This window comes from Antennarius striatus, chromosome 22 (genome assembly GCF_040054535.1).
Source record: "Antennarius striatus isolate MH-2024 chromosome 22, ASM4005453v1, whole genome shotgun sequence".
In the NCBI taxonomy this organism is placed as follows: domain Eukaryota; kingdom Metazoa; phylum Chordata; class Actinopteri; order Lophiiformes; family Antennariidae; genus Antennarius; species Antennarius striatus.
This window is the reverse complement of record NC_090797.1, coordinates 1,836,716-1,857,199: the sequence shown is the minus strand read 5'-3', so window position 1 is coordinate 1,857,199 and position 20,484 is coordinate 1,836,716. Positions and strand designations below refer to the sequence as shown.

The 20,484-nt window shown below is 48.2% G+C and overlaps 2 protein-coding genes across 3 annotated transcripts; both read right to left on the bottom strand.

Moving 5' to 3' along the window:
* Positions 1-1,969: 1,969 nt before the first annotated feature.
* Positions 1,970-14,491, bottom strand: LOC137589010 (ubiquitin carboxyl-terminal hydrolase 15-like). 2 transcript variants are annotated; one of them, XM_068306371.1, is made up of 22 exons: positions 14,398-14,491; positions 13,572-13,699; positions 13,130-13,260; positions 11,218-11,344; positions 10,963-11,108; positions 10,113-10,174; positions 9,680-9,769; positions 7,252-7,399; positions 6,906-7,079; positions 6,662-6,820; positions 6,338-6,562; positions 6,178-6,261; positions 5,906-6,000; positions 5,640-5,828; positions 5,443-5,561; positions 5,081-5,362; positions 4,922-4,992; positions 4,696-4,811; positions 4,463-4,612; positions 4,271-4,374; positions 3,836-3,924; positions 1,970-3,738 (listed from the first exon to the last, which is right to left on the bottom strand). In XM_068306371.1, exons 1-22 carry the CDS (start codon positions 14,484-14,486, stop codon positions 3,400-3,402), a joined length of 3,117 nt encoding a protein of 1,038 aa, XP_068162472.1. In that variant the 5' UTR covers positions 14,487-14,491; the 3' UTR covers positions 1,970-3,399. The 2 variants fall into 2 exon arrangements, with proteins under 2 accessions (XP_068162472.1, XP_068162474.1); XM_068306373.1 differs by lacking the exon at positions 9,680-9,769.
* Positions 14,492-15,228: 737 nt separating this feature from the next.
* On the bottom strand, positions 15,229-20,426 carry LOC137589011 (sodium- and chloride-dependent GABA transporter 2-like). The gene is made up of 15 exons (XM_068306374.1): positions 20,270-20,426; positions 19,664-19,855; positions 19,002-19,136; positions 18,785-18,925; positions 18,623-18,710; positions 18,406-18,538; positions 18,197-18,331; positions 17,985-18,088; positions 17,015-17,139; positions 16,826-16,938; positions 16,585-16,722; positions 16,307-16,409; positions 16,133-16,233; positions 15,878-16,048; positions 15,229-15,796 (listed from the first exon to the last, which is right to left on the bottom strand). The coding sequence occupies exons 1-15, from the start codon at positions 20,274-20,276 to the stop codon at positions 15,650-15,652; spliced, it is 1,833 nt and encodes a 610-aa protein (XP_068162475.1). The 5' UTR covers positions 20,277-20,426; the 3' UTR covers positions 15,229-15,649.
* Between the last annotated feature and the right edge of the window lie 58 nt (positions 20,427-20,484).

Genomic DNA, 20,484 nt, shown 5'->3' with positions numbered 1-20,484 from the left:
CGGCGCGTCCTCCGCCACGAAAAACGGAATAAAATCAGCACAATAGATGTTTACCCGCGCGCACTGGCGTCAGGAAAACAACAACACACAACTAGATTAAAGAAAACACAAAGAAAATACATTTAAAATTTTTAAATAATGCAGGAAAAATGCTTCTTATAGCCGTGGGCGAGTAATTAGATTCAGCAGGAAATCGGAAACGGTTCCACAAAAACATCCCGGGGATCTGATCCGGTCCGAGTCCACGCAGCTAAGCCGCAGCAGCCCGTTTTATAATCTATTGTCTCCGCGCCGTGAGGGGAAACCACTCGACTCCAAACGCGCAGATGCGCACAAATCCTCCGCGGAGCGATCCACGCGTCGTGTTCTTCTTCCCTCGCCGTGTTCTTCTTCCCTCCTCCTCTTCCTCGCGTCAGGTTGGAGTAGAGAATGAGTAGAAACGGAGGAGCAGCGTGGATAGAAATTCGCGGGGAACGTCAGGAAGGGTGTCGGCGCGCCCGGAGAGGGTGAGGAAAAATGCAGACGTCCCACTCTGACGAGTTTTTCAAACACCGGAGGAGAAAAAGAAATGAACGCGCGTCGCCACCTGCTGGTGGGGACCGCAACCGCAGGTGTTCCCTCATCCGGTTTTCATGTTTATAGATAAAAACAAATCACTGATAAATAAGTTGACTCCTCATCGACATAATTTTGTTTTGATTTAAAGGGATCTAATTTTTGTGTTCCTTTATCCAGATTGAATTGTTACATATTTATAATGAAAATCTTAAATCACATTTAAATCAGTGTAATAAAAATACTCGCAGTTCCCGACTGGTAATAAATAAGTAATTTAAGATCGATTATATATTAATTACATGTATTGATATTAAATGAATCCACCGTGTTTCCTACCGGACATCACGGTCGCCGTTTTCTCCTCCAGAGTGATCCGCCGCTCCGCGCGCAGCCGGTTCCTCTTCTCCTCTCTCTGATTGGACGGAAAGACGAGCCCCTGATCCGGGGAACCTCCCAGCCCGGACCGGGACCGGGACCCGTCGGAACCCGGAGAGAACACCGTGTTCCTCAATCCAGACGTGACAAAACTGAGTTTTTCTTCAGGTTCAAGGTGTGACCCACAAATCAGTTGTTGTTAAAAAACAAAAAAAAACAAACTTTAAGTCCAAGCTGTGTCCTAAAGTTTGACTTCAATTCTAATTAAATAGTCAAATCAAATTTAAATCCATGTTGGAGTTCGACTCCTCCAGGCAGGAACAGGAAGCAACCTGTAAACATTTCCTCGTTTCCGTTGATGAGGCACAGGTGCGCCGGATTCCATTTCCTGGGCGTGGCAGAAAAAAACCAGGAAGTCACTCTGCAGACCAGAGGAAGCTTTACACAACTTTATTGAAGATTGTGTATAAATACACATGCACATTTCAAATGTAAACCCAAGTGAACTCAAGTGCGGTCAAACCTGGAACACCCCCTCCCCTCCCCCAATCGATCGATACGTCATGCAAGGATGTCTGGATTGGTTTTTATTTTTTTAAAAAGTCCCAAAACAACAGAAGCATCCTTCAAATTTTACCCCCCACCCCCCACCCCCCACAGGAGATACTAGTCCCGCCCCCCCGACCCCTACCTGACACGTCAGGTCTTGCCAAGTTTTTAAATATATCTGTTCATTAATAAATGCTTACATATAAATAAATAAACTTTATCAAATGTGCACTCACAGAGTGAACTCTTATGTACAATATTATATAAGCCTACAGTCGCGATCTCATCTCAGATGGGACGGGGTGAGTCCGTCCAAAAAAAAAAAAAAAAACGCTAACAGTTGTGCTAATGCCGCTAACAATGGAAAAAACAGGTAGAAAAAGAACGCAACGCTCCACCTCAGTTACACCGATGGAGGAACATCCTGTGTCGTGATCCCAAGAAGCTGAACGCCCTTTTTTTTTTTTTGGGTGGACTCACCCCATCATTTCCTGTTTAGTCCCCGCCCCCTTCGCCCATCGCCAAAAAAAACTCGGGAACACAAAAGATGTGTTATCTATTATCGCCCCTCTGGAGCGGCAACGCGTTTGTTCGGCTGTACCCATGAATTCAAACAGCTAACGTCAAAAGATCGTGAACCTCGTTACAATCACAGTCAACCACACCCAGTGGGAGGAAGCCCCGCCCTAAAGAAGCAAAAATAATAAACGAAAGGCATCAACCACATATGTCTGGTCAGTGTTCGTTTTTGTCTGCGTACATTCTGGCCCTCTGGTGGCGAAGTGGTGCCATAAACGCGAGCGCACAAAAAAAAGAAAAAAAAGAACACCGCTGTCGTCGGTGCGTGAAGGTGTCGAGACAGCGGCGCGCAAAAGAAAAGGCGACTTTGTCAAGAGATTAAGAGTTAAGGCTGAGGTGACGCGAAAACGAGAGACGGAGTCACCGATCCGACAGCGCCCCCTGCAGGGCGAAGAGGTTAAAGCTTAGAGGACGTCAGACTAACGGGGGGAAGTGGAGTGGGAAAATCGACGCGTCTGCAGCTTGTTTTTTAAAGATTTGTCGCCGCCGCTGCGCGTTAAGACACTAAACCTCAAACTTCGGATGAATTCATACGTTTTTTGCTCATTTCCTGCATTCCTTTAGCATTTCAAGGATGAGGAACGAGCGGGAGGAGACGACGCTAAAGGCGGAAGCAGGACCAGGAGTTCCCAATATGCTGATGATGTGTTTCTGTTAGCAGCAGCAGCTCAAAGCTTTTGGACAGTTTGGCTGTTTGACACTTTATTTATAAAAACACGCAACTATTAGCGTCACTTCTCCATGTGGAGTCGAGACTCGTCGGAGCTTCCCAAGCTCCTGATCCGGGGAAAACCTTCTAAGGAAGTCTGGCGATCGCACGTTTTAAAAAACAAAACAAAACACGGATGCTGTCCGGTTTGGTGATTGTGCAAGTTCGAAATGTTTCATCGCATTGCGAAAAATCCGATAATTCAGTGTTTAAAATATTTACAAAAGTCTAAACGATAGTAAAATGATTGGCTGACAGTGCTCTCATGATGATATAAAAAAACAACAACACAGGAAGTCGGAGAGGAGGAGGCGGGTCCAAGGGCATGGACGCCGTCCAATCCTCTGCGCCGGTCGGTGAGCGAAAACCAACAAACAGACGTGACGACACACACACACACACACGTTACACACACACACGGTGATCCACCTCAGAGGAGGGCCCTGATTTCGTTGCGTACCCCGACAACCCCCCCCCTTTAATAGCCGTCGCCCCGATGCGGCTCCGCCCATCGAGGGCCAAGTCCCGGCGGCTGGGCGGGGCCAGTGGCGCCGCTGCCGTGCCGTGTCCGTATGGCTTCGGATGGAGAGATCCCAGTCTCTCTCCATTTAATCCCGTCTCCCTTCGCATCAGTTGGTTGTCATGGTGACGTCACGATGGGGCGCCTGTTCTTCCTCCTCCTCCTCCTCCTCTTCCTGTTCGTTGTCGTTCTTCCGGCGCCTGTTCTCATTCGGGTCCTCCTCGTCGCTCTGGGCGGAGGCGCCGGCGCTGCACGAGGCGCCCTGAGCAGAGGGGGCGCTCTTCCTCTCCTGCCTGCCCTCGCCTTTGTTCTCCTCCTCCTCTTCCTCCTCCTCCTCTTCGTCGTCTTCCTCGTCCTCATCCTCCTCTTCCTCTCGGTCCAGGGCGAAGTAGCCGGTCCCTTTCACAGTGTCCTGGCGCTGGTAGAACAACACGTAGCCCGCTTTGGACTGCAGGAAAGACAACAAGGCACCGCCGTGAGTTGACCAATGACGCGACAGCATGGGAACACCTGCTGAACTCTGATTGGTTGAATCAATGACTCACCACGATTTGATCTTCGTTGGCAGGCGACGCGCTGTTGTCGTCAAAGTTGTACCACTTTCCATCGTCTTTGTTCTTGGCGTAAGCCGTATCTGAACGGACAAGAGCGTAGACGGGTTCCATCATTTAAAAAAAACGCAAAACAATTAAAATTATGGGGAAAAAAACTTTTTTATCTACAAACAGACATTCAGACTTTACCTGTGTATAACTAATTATATATAAGTTAAGATATCGATGATAAAGAATAAAAAAGAAACAAAAGTCACGAGAACACACGAGCTACGTCTTTAGTCCACCAACGAGAACGAGATCCGGTCTCACTGATGTATCCATCCGCCAACTAGCAGTGGTGTCGTATCTCAAACAACAGCTCGTATCTCGAGGTTCTACTGTGTCGCTGCATCAGGTTGGACTTTGACACTTTCAGTTACTCACAGTGGCCTCCCCCCATCCCGCCGTAGTGGTTGGACACAGCGATGAGGTCGTAGAGACAGGGCCCAGCGTTGGGGTTGATCAGGAACTCGGACATGTCCAGATCTCTGCAATAAAGACGACGAGGTCAACGACAGGAAAGAAAGGAATGAAAAAACAAGCTCTGACCTAATGCCAAAACTCCACCTAGCGTACCTGAGCGGGAAGTCGACCAGCGAGTCGAGTTTGTCCCTCATGTAGCGGCTGTAGGAGAAGCGTTTCAGGTGGACCACCAGCACCGGCGGCAGCGACCACAGGTCCAGCTTCTTGGTGGCCTGCTGGTGCTGCTTACAGTTGGGACAGTACCTGAGAGAACACAGACACACGTCAGTTTGCTTGCGGATGCTACCAGTGATGCTAACGGACCGTTGATGCTAAGCGTCGCTCACCAGGGGTCCTCGGCCCCCAACTTTTCCTTGGTGGTGAAGAGTTCGATGCAGTCCTTCAGCTTGAAGAAGGCCTTCTTCTGGGGTTTGTACTCCATGCTCTCATGTTTGTCAAAGTCCTGCAGTCAGACAGGAAGTCACACACAGGAAGCAGTTCACGACACAAACAGGACAGAGTTTGTATCAACTTTATTGGCAGCGTACTCGTAACGTCACAGGTCGGCTTTACCTCGACCGCCGTGTCGTCGAAGTGTTTCTTCTTCAATTCCGGTTCCCAGTCCAAGGAGAGGTAGGACCGGTCTGTGGACAGACGACAGGTCAATCTACTGTTCCAGGACCAGCCTGTAGACTGTATATATCTGTGTGGCTCTCGGGGGGGGGATCCTACCGCTGAGCCGGAGGTGTCCCTCGTCGAAGCGGATCTGCCTGCTGTCCTCCTTGATGAGGGAGAAGTCCGTCTTCCCCATGTTGTTGAACTGGAATGTGAAAAGTCTCTTCCTGTTGAGCCCGGCCGTCTGCTGGATCTTGGTGGAGTTGTGGGGACCGCCCACCCCGTTCTCCAGCTCGTTGTCTCCGCCCACCGAGTCCTCTGATTGGCTGTTGTCGTTCTCGGAGGGCAGCTCCTGATCCTGACTGGACTCGTCGTCCTGTTCGTCGGTCTCCATCTCGCCTGCGGGGGGGCACACGAGAGTTTGAAGCCCCCTGAACAGAGTATCTAGCAACACCTGCAGGCCTCACTGATGGACTCACTCGGCGACCCCTCCTCCAGCAGCCCGTTGGTGGCGTTCCCGTTGACAGAATGCTGTTTGGACGGCGCCGTCTCTTCACAATCCTCCTCGTCCTCCTCGACCGAAGACCTGACAAACCGACTGCGAGAACAAAGACGATTCTTACTCTCCCAACAGGTAACGTGTCGTGACGACGAGCCAATCAACTGCCGGACTCACCAGAGACGAAGCAGCAGCAGGTTGTAGAGTTTGTCTTCGCTCAGCGTTCTCGGGACGGCGATGAGGAACGGTTGTCCGAACAGCGGCGTGCTGGTGTGGTTGTAGCCCGACTGCTTGTACTTCTCCCTCAGGTGCACCGGGATCACCACGTGGTCCGTGTCCTCCACCCTGTTCACCGCCAGCTCAAACCTGGAGGGGTGTTGGGGCGTGGTCAGGTTCGATGGTTTCGATCTGGAACTTCCTGTCAGTCAAAAGCGGACACTTACACGTAGATGTCGTCTCTCTCCATGATGCTGCTCAGGTTCTCGTTGGTGGCGAAGATCCGGTGGAAACGGTGGTTGTAGATATCGGTTACAATCATCTGGGGGCGACAGTAGAGACAGAAGATCTTTGTTAATGTCACAGAAATGTTAGGAAGAGATCAATCATCTGGTTTTGGTTAAAGATGATTGATCAGACATATTTTCTACCTGCTACGAAGCGCTAGCAGCCAATGACTTAAAGATAGCTGGGTTAGTCTCGAGATCCGTGTTTGTACCTTTTCTGCAGGAACTCCAGACAGGTTGGAGAGCGAGGTACAAAGGTCAGAGATGTAGCCCACCTTGGGTACGGTCAGCTTGTACTGAAACACCAACATGGAGGTCAAAGTTCTGCCGTCAGGTGCGGTCAGAAGGTCCAAGAGGAACCTGGTTTTGTACCTGTGTGGGCTTGGCTAGAGGGTCCAGTCTGACCAGGTAGACCTCCAGTGTGCGCTCCTTCTTCATGGGCAGGGGAAGAGTCAAGTAGCAGAAAGGGTCAAACGTCACAGAGACTTTGGAGCAAACAGGGCAAACTAGAGTGGACTTGAAAAGGCCATGGAAAATATCCACGATGATGGAGTCGTTCCTCTTGATGTGGTTCTCCCACGCCTCCTCCGCCACCACCTGTGAAGCACCAACCAGCAGAGCGGTGCGTAAGCATGACTCAACAAAAAAAACGATGTGCCGATTCAACCGAACGAAAGATCGCCGTCTTCATCTCACTTTATCAGGCCTGCCGTTAGCGTCCTTCAGCTGGATGTAAGGCTTCTTCCTGATGCGGTTCAGGTCCTCGTGAAGGCCGTCCAGGAGAAAGGCCAGCAGCTCGTGGGAGTCCTGCTGCTGGTAGCCCGAGAACTGGGGGGCAAAACGGCCCACTTGGGTCTGGAGGAAGGAAAACACCCAATAAAAACCACACGAGTGACACAACTTCATGACCTTTCTAGAGGAGGTTTTTAGGGGTTGTCACCTTGAAAGGCCTCGGGGTGACGTAGCTATATTTGCCAGACCACAGCTGCTTGATGAGCTCGGCGTAGGCTCGGGCGATCTCGCCCTTCATCCCCAACGGGTTGTCCTCGTTCAGCTCGTCCGTGTACTTGTCCTTGAGGAAGTACTCCGTCAGCGGGGGGATATTACTTAAACACTGCGGGAAGAGCGCAAGCAGGAGACGAGTCATCAGCAAAAGGTGGAGTTTTAGAGTTTTCACAAGATCTGCATTTGAAACTTTCAAACCAAACTCTAGACTCTGAATCTGAAGGACTGTCAGGCTACCCCGAAAGACTGTCAGCCCCCCCCCCCGAAGGACTGCCGGTTACCTGCACAGCAGAGTTCATGAAGCAGGTGTTGCCCAAGTTGGAGAGTCCACAGAGACCCGAGCGCTCGTTCTGCCGGCTCTGGTCTGAGTAGTCGTAGCTGTTGCTGTAGGGGTGGTAGGACGGCAGGCTGTAGCTGGAGTTCTTCACACTAGGCAATGGACACAGGGACGCACAAACAGGAAGGTTATGAAGAGTAACCCCCCCCTTACAAGCAGAGGATCAGTCCTGTTTCACACAAACATGTAGATTAAAGCTCAAAACAGTAAAACGATCACAAGGCAAACAAACGAGTTCTGCAATAATCTGAACCCAAGAGTCTCCTAAAAGGCTCTCAGGCTTCTAGACGACCGGTGAGCTAAAAGTTCCGATCTCAGCACTGGGCGGACCTCTGGGAGGGCTGCAAGCCGGTGCCGGCGGCAGCTCCTGGCTCCCATTGGTTGAGGGAAACAGCTGCGATGGCGGTGGAGGCGCCGGCGTCGCAGTTCAGCACGCGATGGTGGTCCAGCTCCACCGCCTCCGGCCTCAGGCACCACCAGCAACACAGGAGCATGACATCTCAGCCCCGCCCCGGCCCGCGCCGGCCCTCATGCCCCAGCGAACGTGGAAGAGCTGCGGCCTGGACGGAGTTGGGTTTCGCAGCATCCGGCGCTAAGGAAGCCTGGGGAGGGGAAGTCTAACCTCGGCCTTCCCCCCCCTGCTGCTCCAGTGGCACTCCCAACCAAGTTTAGACCCAAATTTGACCAGCATACAGTCCTCCTCTTGCTCCCATTACAACTCTTCTCTTTTCTCTTCCCATCCTGTCATACTGTCTGCCTCTGATCCCTTCCCCCTGTCCCGTCCCGTCCTGTCCTGTCCTGTCCTGTCCTCTGCTCGTCTGCCCCTCCCTCTGGCCTGCCTGCTGCTTTCTGCTGCTCTACGGCTACCGGAAGATATTTATAGCAGCATCAGCAGCAAGGATGCTGGAGACTACTGCTACCGAAGCTAGAGGTGCACAGGGAGGGAGAGAGAGAGGGAGGGAGGGAGTGCGGGAGAGGCAGAGGGACGGGGTGGGGTGGGGGGGGCAGTACAAGGAGAGGGAAGGGGGGGGTGACGGAGGAGAAATGAGATGGGGATGGAGGGAGCAGCTGATCCACTGCATCCAGCTGAGGCTGCAGTCTGCACAGGTCACATGACCTCCACCCACACCAAGACACTCGTTCACCCAAAAATCACCCAGTGCGTTTTAAAAGGGGGGGGGGTTCTCTACATAATATATAAACTAATACACGAGGAGGTTGTTTCATCACCGGGACACGGGGGTTTGAGGAGGAGGAGGGGATGAAATATATTCTGAAGGTCACTTAAGACTGCAGAACATGTGCATCACAATCAGGGGACCGGAATCGGTTGAGGGGGTGCTGCAGGGGGGGGGGGTCGTGAAAGTCACCATCGTTTGAGAGGCTGCCAGAAAAAAAGCCACTAAATATCCAAGAAGACACACGTTGTGTAACGCGTGAAAACTTGGTATGAAAATAAAAAGCCCCCCCATGAATAATTCAGGGGCCGCGGCGGCTCTGGCTCCGTAGCCAATCAGGGACAGGAGGGCCGCAGGGAGCGGAGATCCAGTTTCCTCAACACCCCCCACCCCCCGTTACCCAGGAAAACACACCGCTGCTATCAAATGGGATGAAACGACGGCGCCCCCCGGCTGGGAAACAAAAATATGTTAAAAAATAACAGCTGGAGGTTCGCTTCGTCCTCCAGCTGCAGGAACGCGCCGACCTCGCCCTCCTTACGTCAATATTGATCTTTCATGGTGGCCACGCGTCGCCTTTTATTTCTACGCTCCGGCAGCGACGGGGGAAAATAAAGGAATAAAAAATATTCAACGCAGTGTGAATAAAGAGGCACACACACACACACACACACACACACACACACACACTCCAGCATGCAGTGAATCAATCACAGACAGTGGAAGGAGGGGACACTAAATGCTAACAGCAGAAGGGGAAAGCTCCGCCCACTGGCGAGCAGTGCTCTCTAGAAGACGGCGACGCTGAGCTGCCGGGTCCTTCGTCGCTATGGCGACGAGAGCCTGTTTACAAAGAGGCGTTTAGAAAAAACTGGAAACACGGCGAGTCGTTCTGGTGATTTAACCACGAGTGTACAAAATGTAGATTAGCGCCGTCGCTAATTTGCATACAACTTCTTGCTTTTAGAGTTGGAAACAAAATTAGCAGGAATATTCCTTCGCTGGTGAGGAATGGGTTAAGATTCCTCAGGAAAACCAGATTCTGGAGTCTGGATGTGCAACTACAGCTTTATTTTTTATATTATTTATCGTTTATGAAGGTTAAAATAAAGTTGGACACTCTGGTTGTCGGCATCCACACACACCGCACCCCTCCCCATTCATTCGTAAGCCCCGCCCCCTTCCAAGCCTTACTTCCTGCTGTTGAAGCTGCTGTTATGATTGTTTGTGAGAGATGAAGGCGAGATCTTTGGCAAAGCAGAGAGATTGGAAGCACCAGATGACCTTCAAAAGATAAAGAATACACCATGAGTTAGAGAGAAATAAAGGAGCCGTTCCAGGAAGGAGTCAATCAAATAAAAACGGAGATGAATTAAAGTAAACAGAGGAGATATGTCAACAACAAAAAGGTCAGGCGAAAGAGGCAGACCCAGGGAGAGAGGAGGTTTTTGAAGGTGATGAGGTGGCGCGGCGGCAGAGCAACAACTTTAAATCACGTTTACTAGTGTTCTCTTTTGTCTTTTTTCCCCACCAAATGACGAGATGCAGCATCACAGCTTTTTTTTAAAAAATTTTAACACCAACTTGCGTTTTCCCCTTTGGGCTCGGTGAAATGCCGTTCACTCACTTTGGTGCTGTGGAGCCTCGAGGCCACGAGCCGTCCTCGTTCTTCTGCTCGATGACCAGGACCTGTGAGGGCGGTGGGGGTAAGCTTTAACCAGGTCGACATCAGCAGATAAGTTACACATCTTATCAGATAAGTCCTTTTTTCTACAAACACGTTTCCTGGTTTGCTCTTGATAAAGACGTGTTCTGGTTCTACACAAACTGCTGATCTGAGGTCTGCCGGCTCGGCGCCGAGATAATCTGGGGTTTACGTGGAGGCGACGTCTGCTCCAGCAGACATCCAGAGCGCCAGTGTTTAAGAAGCTTAGAAGGAGAGGTTAAATGTGTGAAGCAGCGACACAGATGTTAAAGGACACGGCCAATTTAATATTATATTAAATATATGTATTTTTATATCACAATGTGAGTGAAAACCTGATTCAAACTGTTTCTTTGTCTCCATTAATTCCTGATAATGAACTCTTTAGCAGTAAATTGAATGAAAACCCTTCCTGCTGATCCATCCAGCTAAAAAAAATAATAAGTGGGAGCGTTTACACCCAAGATCGGGCAAAACAACAGAAGAAACGAGTCGCCGCATCGCTTCCGAGGGTTTAAATGATTTAGTGCTGGAATATGAAGTATTTTCATCGGCCGGCCGTCTGTAGGATGTGGTAATCTGTCGGACGGGGGCTCAAATGAAGCAGAAACATCAGGCTGTGGTCGAGCAGGCAGACGGTACAGATCCGTGAGGGCAAACGAAACCAGAGAGAATCTCACTGAGCTCTGGAATAATAAATGTCCACACAGCAGCCCATATTTGGACGTCTGTTGATTCTCTTGAGCCGCCTCTGGGAGGAGATGCCCCCTACCTGCCCCTGGTAGAGGCCGGCGTCCTGAATGGTGCTGTCGGGTTTGTTGAGAGGCTCGAAGGTGTTGCTCATGTACCGGTTCCACAACCTGGTCTCCTTCTCGTTGGGGATGCTGAACAGCTTCCGCATCTCCTTCTCGATCATGTCTGCAGAAAAGAGTGGATATTTAGAAATGTAAAAACACCGACTGTCCCGAGTCGTGAGAAACTGGAACGGACTTCTATTCCCACTCTGGGGGGGGGAGCTGAGGCTCACCTATCGTGTCGGCTTTACTGAAGCGTTTGGGGATCACGTTGTCCATGTTGCTGTCTTCACATAGCTTCAGTTCTGTCAGGTACACCTCCACCTTGCAGTGCTTCACAAACATACCCTGCTCCACAACCTGGAAACCGAGGAATGGACATGAGTTGTGCCTTTAATTACAGAAACTGGATATTTCATTCTTATTACGCAAGATGAGACAATAATACAGAAGCAGTCTTCAGGGTAATCCAAATATTCTCCTCTGCTCGCTCCTATCAGCTGTGTGACATAACGTGACGACGTTAGCCGACTGGAATCATGTCCCAAAGTGCAAAATGTGTTCAAGTAAAACCAAACAGTCTCTGATGTCGGACTGAAAAACATCCGCTCACGCCGGCATAAATACGGAGCTTCTGCAGCTCATCAACAAACTCAGCAGCAAATCCGCCTCTTTATTCTCTGAATAGGAGCTAATTGGCGTCCTAATGAGGCCCCCACCAGGTACGCCTCCTCCCACAAGGCTTTTGCTGCACTGATACATCTGAAATGATGAGTTCATCTAGTGCGTCTGCCCCTTCTGCAGAAGGAAGCGCCGCCTGCTGGTGTCCTGATGGGAGTCAGAGCGAAGCGCCCAAATTAGCAGCACCTCGTGGAAACAGCTGAGGGGTCCCATCCTATTTATTTCAGCGCTGAGCCCCCACGACACACAAACACTCACCGCTCCGGCTGCGACAAATCGACTGAGAACTGCGGCGTATGGACACATGGCTGAGATTCCCACCCAGAACACCCCCCCACCCCACAAACCCAACGGGCCCGACCTACCCCACCCGCACAGCGCCCACGTTTTCATTAACTCAGCGCAAAAACACAGAGTCATCAACAAACGTGGACAGAATTTCACAAATCAAAGTCGAGTCAAAACCACATTACCCCCCACCCCCACCCCCACACAACTAGAGCTTCTCAGAAGCTTCACCGCCGCTTCTCTCAGCGTGACCTCAGTCAACATTCCTCCACTTAAAAAAAAAACAAGGACAAGCAGGAACACTCCGCCGGTGTTGGTGATCAGAACCCAAGAGCGCTGCGGTAGGAAACCCGACAACAGCCCTCCCTTTTTAGCACATCTGCCCCCCCCAATGCCTCAGGATATCACCACCACAGATGAAACAAAGTGTTTAAAGAAAGCAAAAGATAAGAATGAACCTCCTGCATGTTGTGTCTCGCAGATCGCTCCATGTAGCTTTTCAGTCATCCAGAACGTTGGATGAAAATAGAAACCCGGCGGCCACCCGATACGTCTCACGACATACATGGTGAAATGGGAGGGTCAGTGGACGGTGGGGGGGAGACAGAACGGGGAGAGGAAGATTTCAGCAGCCATGATGCCATGACTCGGGAGATTTGGATCGGGGATTTGTTGCCGTGGGTTCCGTTAAGTTGTAGCTCCCATAAATAAACATTACACAGAGTAATCCTTACACGCAGTCATTCAACGGCGTGTGTCACCCGACCAAACTGTGTGAGGAAGCACTCATTAAACCCAAAATAAATAGTACAGCTCGCCATAGAAAGTAACAGACTGAAGGAAATTGAAGGCGATTATTGTTGCTGCATTTTGTTAAGACAAGACAAATAAACCAAGTTTATTAAGAAAAAGGTGTCATTTCCTGATTTATAACATCAACCAGTCAGTAAATGACAGTATTTCTTATGGTTAAACAAAAGTCGACGGCATTTTAAATCCAAGTCACTCCGTATTCAACAGAAATGCTGAAATTATTAGTCAGCTTCTCCACTCAAACTCAAACCAACAAAATAAATCCTTTACAGCCAACAACCGTAACCTTTGTCTGGAGTTATACACCGCCGCGTTCTCCGTTTGTCACATCAGCTCGACCCGATCTCACGACAGAAGCCTCACCTTGCGGGCGATCGGTTCCTGACCCTCCGTCAAGCCGTACCAGCTGACGAGCTTATTCCAGCCCTCTGTTGGGACCAGGATGTAGTCCAGCTCGTCGATGAGGTGCTCCTTGATGGCCAGCACGTCCCCATCTACAGGTGAAGCGGGGGTGAGAGGAGGCCATGTGGGAAACAGCGAGACAACACTTACACCGGCAAACCACACACGGTGTCATGTGACACAATGAAGACAAAGGAAAAATATGCTGGGGAGTTTTCTAGGAACCCCCTCAAAAAGCTGGGACGAGTCAATAAAGATGGTTTTGTTCCCTTTTCCTTTGAGTTCATTGTTATCACTTCCAGAAAGATAATGTCACCCCCACTGAGTGGCTGCACAAAAACACCACATTACTCATAATATATTATTATTACGATATGACTTAAAGATCTAAAGTGTGTCCTACCTCTGAGAAGACCAGAGTTATCAACAGGTCCTGGGTAGACATTCTGGTCCCCCATCTGGTATTTATCCCAGCTGTCAAATCCCACATATTTCTTCCACTGTTTGAACCAGTGACTATCCACCAGGTACCTGTACACACAGGAAGAGCTGCTAATTTAGCTTCAACAAGCCGCACATGAGGATGTATTGCATTTTAAAGTCACTCTCTAATATTCATTACCACACATTAGCCTGAATCAGGTGACTACTACTCTGTTTCCCGTTTCTCTAAACACATCTAGCCGGGCTGAGCTAACATGGCAGACATGACTGGTGGTAACAGAAGGACTGTTGACGCAGCTCCAGTTCAGGTTCCTGCATGCCTGGCCAGCTGGCTCTGTGATTCTGACAGGTGCTTCTTTTCCGACTCCGCCCTGCCGAAGCCGACGGGTGAACCCACTGACTGGCAAACCACTGGAGCTCGGGGCAGACTAGCCAATTAGCAAGCTATTAGCCTGCTAACTAGGTTATACAAAGGAAATGTAGCCCGAGTTGAGGTCTTGTTAGCAGGTGAAATAAGAGATTGCAATTCGAAGTAGCTAATTTAATTAGCAGACTACCTTAATTTACGTAAAAGAGGCGAACGCTTGGCTAGCTAGCGTTAGCATTGGCAGCGCTAGCACAAGCGGCACACATGAAGCTGACAGGCTCCCGTATGCTAGCTCAGGAGCTAGCTGTCAACACGGCCCGTCGGCTTCGCTTCCCCCCGCTCCGTGGGGCTGACAGCCCCGGTGGGGCCACCCGGGGCCAACGCGACATCCCCGAAGAAGTTTCAGCTCGAGTCTCACCAAGTATCTCCTTTCCTCAGCTGTGTTTTCAGCAGAGCCGCGACCTCTCCTCTCTGGGTATCCAGATCAGCCGCTCCTCCTTCCGCCATCTTTGCTCAAGGCATCACTCGGTGCATGCCGGGAAAGCGCGGGGCGTCACCGTTTTACGTCGGGAGGGACGCTACCGTTCTAGCCAATCAGCGGCTCGCTGACAGAAAAGGCGACGCGAGACACCCGGTGGCGAAATTATTCTAGAAAAGTGGTTCGAAAATGCTCGATCATTGTGGGCGCGCGGCCGCGTTCACGTGAACGAGGATTGAAATGAACGAAAATAAATAAATAAAGGAAAAAGCAAAAAGCAATAAATCATAAGGTATAATACAGGGGGGATATATTCAGTCTAATCTAATAAAGATTTAATTTATGCAGCTAGCCGGTTGATAGTAATAATAATAATAATTTTCATTTATTAATTTATTGATTTATCTCAGTTCCACCTAAACTTTCAGTTCTCACTTATTATGAGAGACAGTTCTATTTACTTTTTTAAAGATTACAGTGTGTAATTTGCATGCCAAATATCTCCCTAATAATATTTTATATATATATATATATATATATATATATATATATATATATATATATATATATATATATATATATATATATATAATTCATATAAATCATAAAATGTGTATTTCCAGAACAGCCTGCTGTGCTTTTTAACAGTCAGTAATGATCATGTAAAGGAAAAGTTTCTGCTCTATGATGTTATAATTGTTAAGTTGAACCCCAGCTCATTAAACAGTCAATTCAAGCAAAACTTTTTTTATTTCAATTCTCAGGAAAAAGAATAAGAAAAAAAATATTTCCAGTCAGTTATGATAATAAAATATATGATAAAAAATAGTGGCTGAGTAGCCATAAAATCATGTCACACACAAAAAGCTGACGCCACATAATTTACTTGCAGCTCATCTGTCAGAAATTAAGATAAATACATTATTGATCAGTTTTGAGATTTGCGAAGTGAATTAAATGGTTTCAACCCATTTTCATTTGCACAAACCTCATCTTTACAATGTAAAATGAACAGAGAACATTCATTTATAAACTTCTGCAGGACGTCACAACTCTTCATCATTCTTCTTTTATCACATTATTGTCACGCCTGAGACGCTCAGACGCTGTCGACCCCGACGCTCCGCCGGCCTCTCACCTCCTGCGCCTCCCATTCTTATAGCGCGTTTGATTAAAGGCTCCTCACTGCCGCTCAGAATTCAGAGTCTTTATCCGAGACGGGATAGTAGCTGTTTGTCGTCACGGCAGTTGGATCCGGGGCGAAGATGGCGACCAGCCTCTCCTGCTCCCTCTTGGACTTGGGTAAGGTGTCACACGGTTTGATGAGCAGCCGGATGCGCTGCAGGAGGATGAAACGGCGTCGATGGGTTCCAATCTAATTAGGGACAAGGTAGGGGGCGGGGCAGTGGGAGGGGCTTACCTCTCGGAGCGTCCCCTTGGTGATGCTGATGTTGTAGATCACCCAAGCCGGGATGCAGACCATGGAGGAGATCCCAAGCATCCATCCGATGGCGTAGCCCCACCAGGGGTAGACGTAGACGTTGTTGTACTTCAGGGGGGAGTATTTGATGAAGAAGAATGCGAACACCCCCTGAGAGGTCACATGGACTAATTTAAATATCGATAAAGGGTTCATCTCCAGGCGTTGCCCTCACTTTGACTCGCCGATACTCACGATGCACGAGGCTGGGGAGACGTACAACCAGCAGTACTTGATGTAGGGACTGGGACGGTAGCCGATCATGTCCTCGATGTTGTCGAAGAAGCGATCCACGCCTGGATGGACACAGTCAAGACATTCACTCCAAGTTTTCAGATAAGACGAGAACCAAGGGGAAACGCGTCTCACCGTAAACCCACGAGATGCAGACGGTCTCAAAAATGGCGATGAGGAGGAGACACATCCCGCTGGCGGAGTAGTAATCGAACAGCTGGAAGACGTACATACCCCCCTGCAGACCAATAGATATGAAGTTATAATAGATAGATCTCGTGAATTTTTTTTCACGTAATATAGTAAATACCCAAACTTGTGTTTTAATTACTGTACAGTTAAAAGAGAATAAGACATGACAACATTGATCACAACATCAAAACGTCAGAAAAAGCTCGGTCTCCGAGCCGTACCTCCGTCAGCATGCTGAGGCCGATGCAGAAGTTGAGGGTGCAGATCACCAACAGGAAGAGCTCCCTGCGGTTCTTCCGTCGGAAAACCGTGGGGTGCATGTCGATCACCGAGGCGACGAAGCCCTCGACGCCCACAAACTGACGGGAGAGATGGGAAAAAATGAAGATGACGGATGAAATCTGGGGAAAAGCTTTTCTGTCAGGCTCAGAAAAGCAAAATGAGAACAAAACGTCTCTCTACCTCACTGTCGAGCCCCAGGAACACGATCATGAGGAAGAAGAGGATGGCCCACAGCGGAGCGACGGGCATCATGCTCACGGCGCGGGGGTAGGCGATGAAGGCCAGGCCGGGACCTGCAGAGACGAGCAGACCGGTGAGGATGATGCTGGTGGGACTGGAGGGGAACCAGAACGTGGCTCAGAGCCTCACCGGATTCCGCCACGTCAGCGATGGGAATGTTCTGCTCGTAAGACATGAAACCCAGGATGCCAAAGATGGCGAAGCCCGCCACAAAGCTGGTGCTGCTGTTCAGACAGCACAGCAGGATGCAGTCCCTGCAGGGGAGATGACATCATCAGGGTCAGAGGTCAGGTCAGTCCATGTTTTAAGGACCAGTGTTCCGTCAGACTCATGGGGCGCTGGATGTTTGGTCAGGGCATTTAACGTCGTTAGATGCTTTTTATTTTCATTAAGTTCACTGAAAATAAATCATATGTGTTTTTTTAAAAAACTATTATAATTATTATTACAGTATTATTATATATCTTGTAATATTTCTCTATCATTATTGTTATTGCTATTATTATTATTATAACTGTCTTAAGATTTCAAATTTTTATGATGATGTCTTTTAAGATTTCTAAATATTATTTTTATTATTATCATCATCATCATCATCACTATTATTATTATTAGATTTCTTGTAAGATTTCTTAAGTATTTTATTGTATCATTATAATTATAATATTGTTTTTAGTATTAAATATATTAAATTATTATCATTCTTATTATAAAAAACTCATATGTCTCTCATATCATTTATCATTATTATAAAAAAACTCTTTAAGATTTTAAAATTATTATATTATTATTATTAGTAGTAGTAGTAGTAATAATAATGATAGTAATAATCTAAAAATATAAGATTACTAAATATTTCTTATTACTATTGTTGCTGATATTGTTGTTAAATTTTAATTATTATTGTTATTGTGAATCAATATGTATCTTTTAAACTGTAAACTTCCTGTGTCCATGTTGAACCAGAACAAGATTTATTTATTTATTATTTGAGGCCATCAGGCTTTCAAGCCTAAACCAGCTGATCAGACCCTGTTATTGATTATTTATTGTATTTAAAGCGGATCGTTGTTCAGTGGAAGGGAGAAGCTCCAGGTACTTGTAGCAGTTGTTGTTGTATTTGTTGTAGCTTCCCAGGGCGGTGACTGATCCGATACAGATGGCGAAGGAGAAGAAGATCTGTGTGCCAGCGTCCATCCACACCTGGAATAAAGTCAAGGAATAAATAAAACACGGAATATATTTGTCCTTCTTTCAGTATCACAAGCTTTTTGTGAGACAAGAGGCTGTGGAGAGAGAAAACCGCAGCACCTGAGGGTCGGCCAGGCGTCCCAGATCGGGGTAAAGGTAGAACTGGATGCCGATCAGAGCGCCTGGCAGGGTGAGTCCTCTGATCAGCAGCACCACCAGCATCACGTAGGGGAAGGTGGCAGTAAAGTAAACCACCTGCAAACACACACCAGTGTTTAACATGTAGATTTAAGCTGGGGGGAGGACACACCAAACGTGATCGCTCCAACCTTCCCCGTGGATTTCGTCCCCTTCCAGATGCAGAAGTAGCACATGACCCAGGCCACCAGGAGGCACAGGGCCAGGTCCCAGTTCAGCGAACCCATGTGCTCGATGCCCGGGGAGATCCTCAGCGCTCTTCTTCTGCAGAAACAGACAGGAAACAGCATTTTTCACAAGGAAAAGACTCATCATGGAGGAGGTGTTGGAGGCGTTTGAAGAACTCACTCCCAGAACTCGATGACGGGTGACGTGGCGTTGGGGTTGCGTGTTTCATTGAAGGATTCGCTTCCCCGGTGGAATTCCAGGCAGTTTTCTGTGAAGGAGAGCAAAAATAATGAAACGAACATCAGCGGAGGCTCAGATTGGGTTCTGAAGCGCGTTTGGTACCGGTGTTCCAGGTGTTGTTGCAGGACGACCAGGGCAGGACCCCGGAAAAGCAGTTGGACAGGTAGAAGATGGCCCAGGCCAGGACGATGATGTAGTAGCAGTTTTGCAGGAAGCCGATCACCTGGGTTCCGTAGCCGATGCCTAAATAAACCACAGGTCAGGACCAGAACCAGAAGTCTGCATCACCTTGGATCGGTTCCACACCCGTCCTGCCTACCGACAAACAACGGACTGATCTTCTTCCAGCTGGGGACACACCCAGAACTGGTGTACTGGCCCAGCACCGTCTCCAGGAAGAAGATCGGGACGCCGCAGGTGAACAGGAAGAGCAGGTAGGGGATGAGGAACGCACCTGAGGAAGAGGAAGAGGATACAGTACATCATTACCTGTTCTGGATCAGTGGAGCTGCTCGCTTGTGCAACCAGTCGCTCTGTCTCACCCATGGGTGACTTATTACTTGTCATGTGTAAGCTATCACACCTTAACACCACCGGCATCACGTGAGGGACATTGGGGGGGGCCACACTGAGTTCTGAACTTTGATAGTTGCGCCAACTAAGAAGCAGATGGACGGAGTTTATTTGTACAAATGCAAACGACGTATTAAAACTATTATATAAAATGTTTGGGCCTTTAACAGGCAGCACAGCATATATATTTACTATTATTACTATTATTTATATTTATTTTAAGGTTTATTATTTAATACTGCATTTATTTAATGAAATTACATATATAGATGGAACAAGTTTGGAGGGCCTGATCAGGAAGCCTAAAGGGCCGTACATGGCCCCCGGGCCGAAGTAACCTAAATACCCTATAATACAATAATAAAAGGAAACCTAGGGGGGGTGGGAAACCCCCCCTCCTCCACCCACCTCCCCCGTTCTTGTAGCAGAGGTAAGGGAAGCGCCACACGTTGCCCAGGCCGATGATGTTGCCCGCAGACGACAGGAGGAATTCCATGTTATTGCTCCATTGCCCCCGTTCCTCGATCTTCACCTCTGGGGGGGGCAGCTGCTTTTTGCTGGGTCTCGCTCCGCTGGGGAGGCTTTCTCCAGGTACATCTCCTGCAGGAGGAAGAAGGAGGAGAGGATGAGTGGCAGTTATTTACATGTATTTTAGCCATTTTTATTTTATGTCATATACAATTATACAAACAAGAAACACTGCAAAACCTGCTTCATTCCTTTGTAACTTCTTACTTTAATTTTTATTATTTAATATTATTATACTGTTTGCAACTTCCTGAGATTGATAAAGCATCTATATTAGTGTCTTATTTGTACATTTTTTATTGTAAATAACTTTGAGCCATATAAACATGCATGAAATAAGTAAAACTTTTCTAAAAACTGTCTAAATGAAACAGAAACTCAAGAAAACACAAAATTACTCATGAATTGCTCAAAAGTCAACGTAAAAATATATCCTTGATTAAATTTTGTAAAATAAAAAAAGTTTTGACAGATTGAAATGCTCACCTTTCATGTCTGCCTTGCGTCTCAGGTCTGACGTCTGTGGAGATTCATCTGCAGGATTTAGTGGTTAAAACATCAGCGGGGTGGCGACGACGGTGGGTGGGTTGTAATATTAAACTTTAGGTCAGCCTCCGATTCCAGAAAAGAACGTCGGAATAATCGGAATCAAACTGAACAATGTTGGATTCTCGGTTAATGGATTTTGTACGTGTTAATTT

What these genes read in the sequence shown, in the direction of transcription:
- LOC137589010 (XM_068306371.1), bottom strand. Translation starts at nt 14,486, where the DNA reads ATGGCGGAAGGAGGAGCGGCTGATCTGGATACCCAGAGAGGAGAGGTC. An exon ending in TAACTCTGGTCTTCTCAGAG is followed by an intron (nt 13,261 to 13,571) that starts GTAGGACACACT and finishes CTTCACCTGTAG; the next exon opens with ATGGGGACGTGCTGGCCATC. An exon ending in CGGGATGGGGGGAGGCCACT is followed by an intron (nt 3,925 to 4,270) that starts GTGAGTAACTGA and finishes TTGTCCGTTCAG; the next exon opens with ATACGGCTTACGCCAAGAAC.
- LOC137589011 (XM_068306374.1), bottom strand. An exon ending in TCCTGGGGCTCGACAGTGAG is followed by an intron (nt 16,723 to 16,825) that starts GTAGAGAGACGT and finishes CTCTCCCGTCAG; the next exon opens with TTTGTGGGCGTCGAGGGCTT. An exon ending in TCTCCCCAGCCTCGTGCATC is followed by an intron (nt 16,049 to 16,132) that starts GTGAGTATCGGC and finishes GTGACCTCTCAG; the next exon opens with GGGGTGTTCGCATTCTTCTT.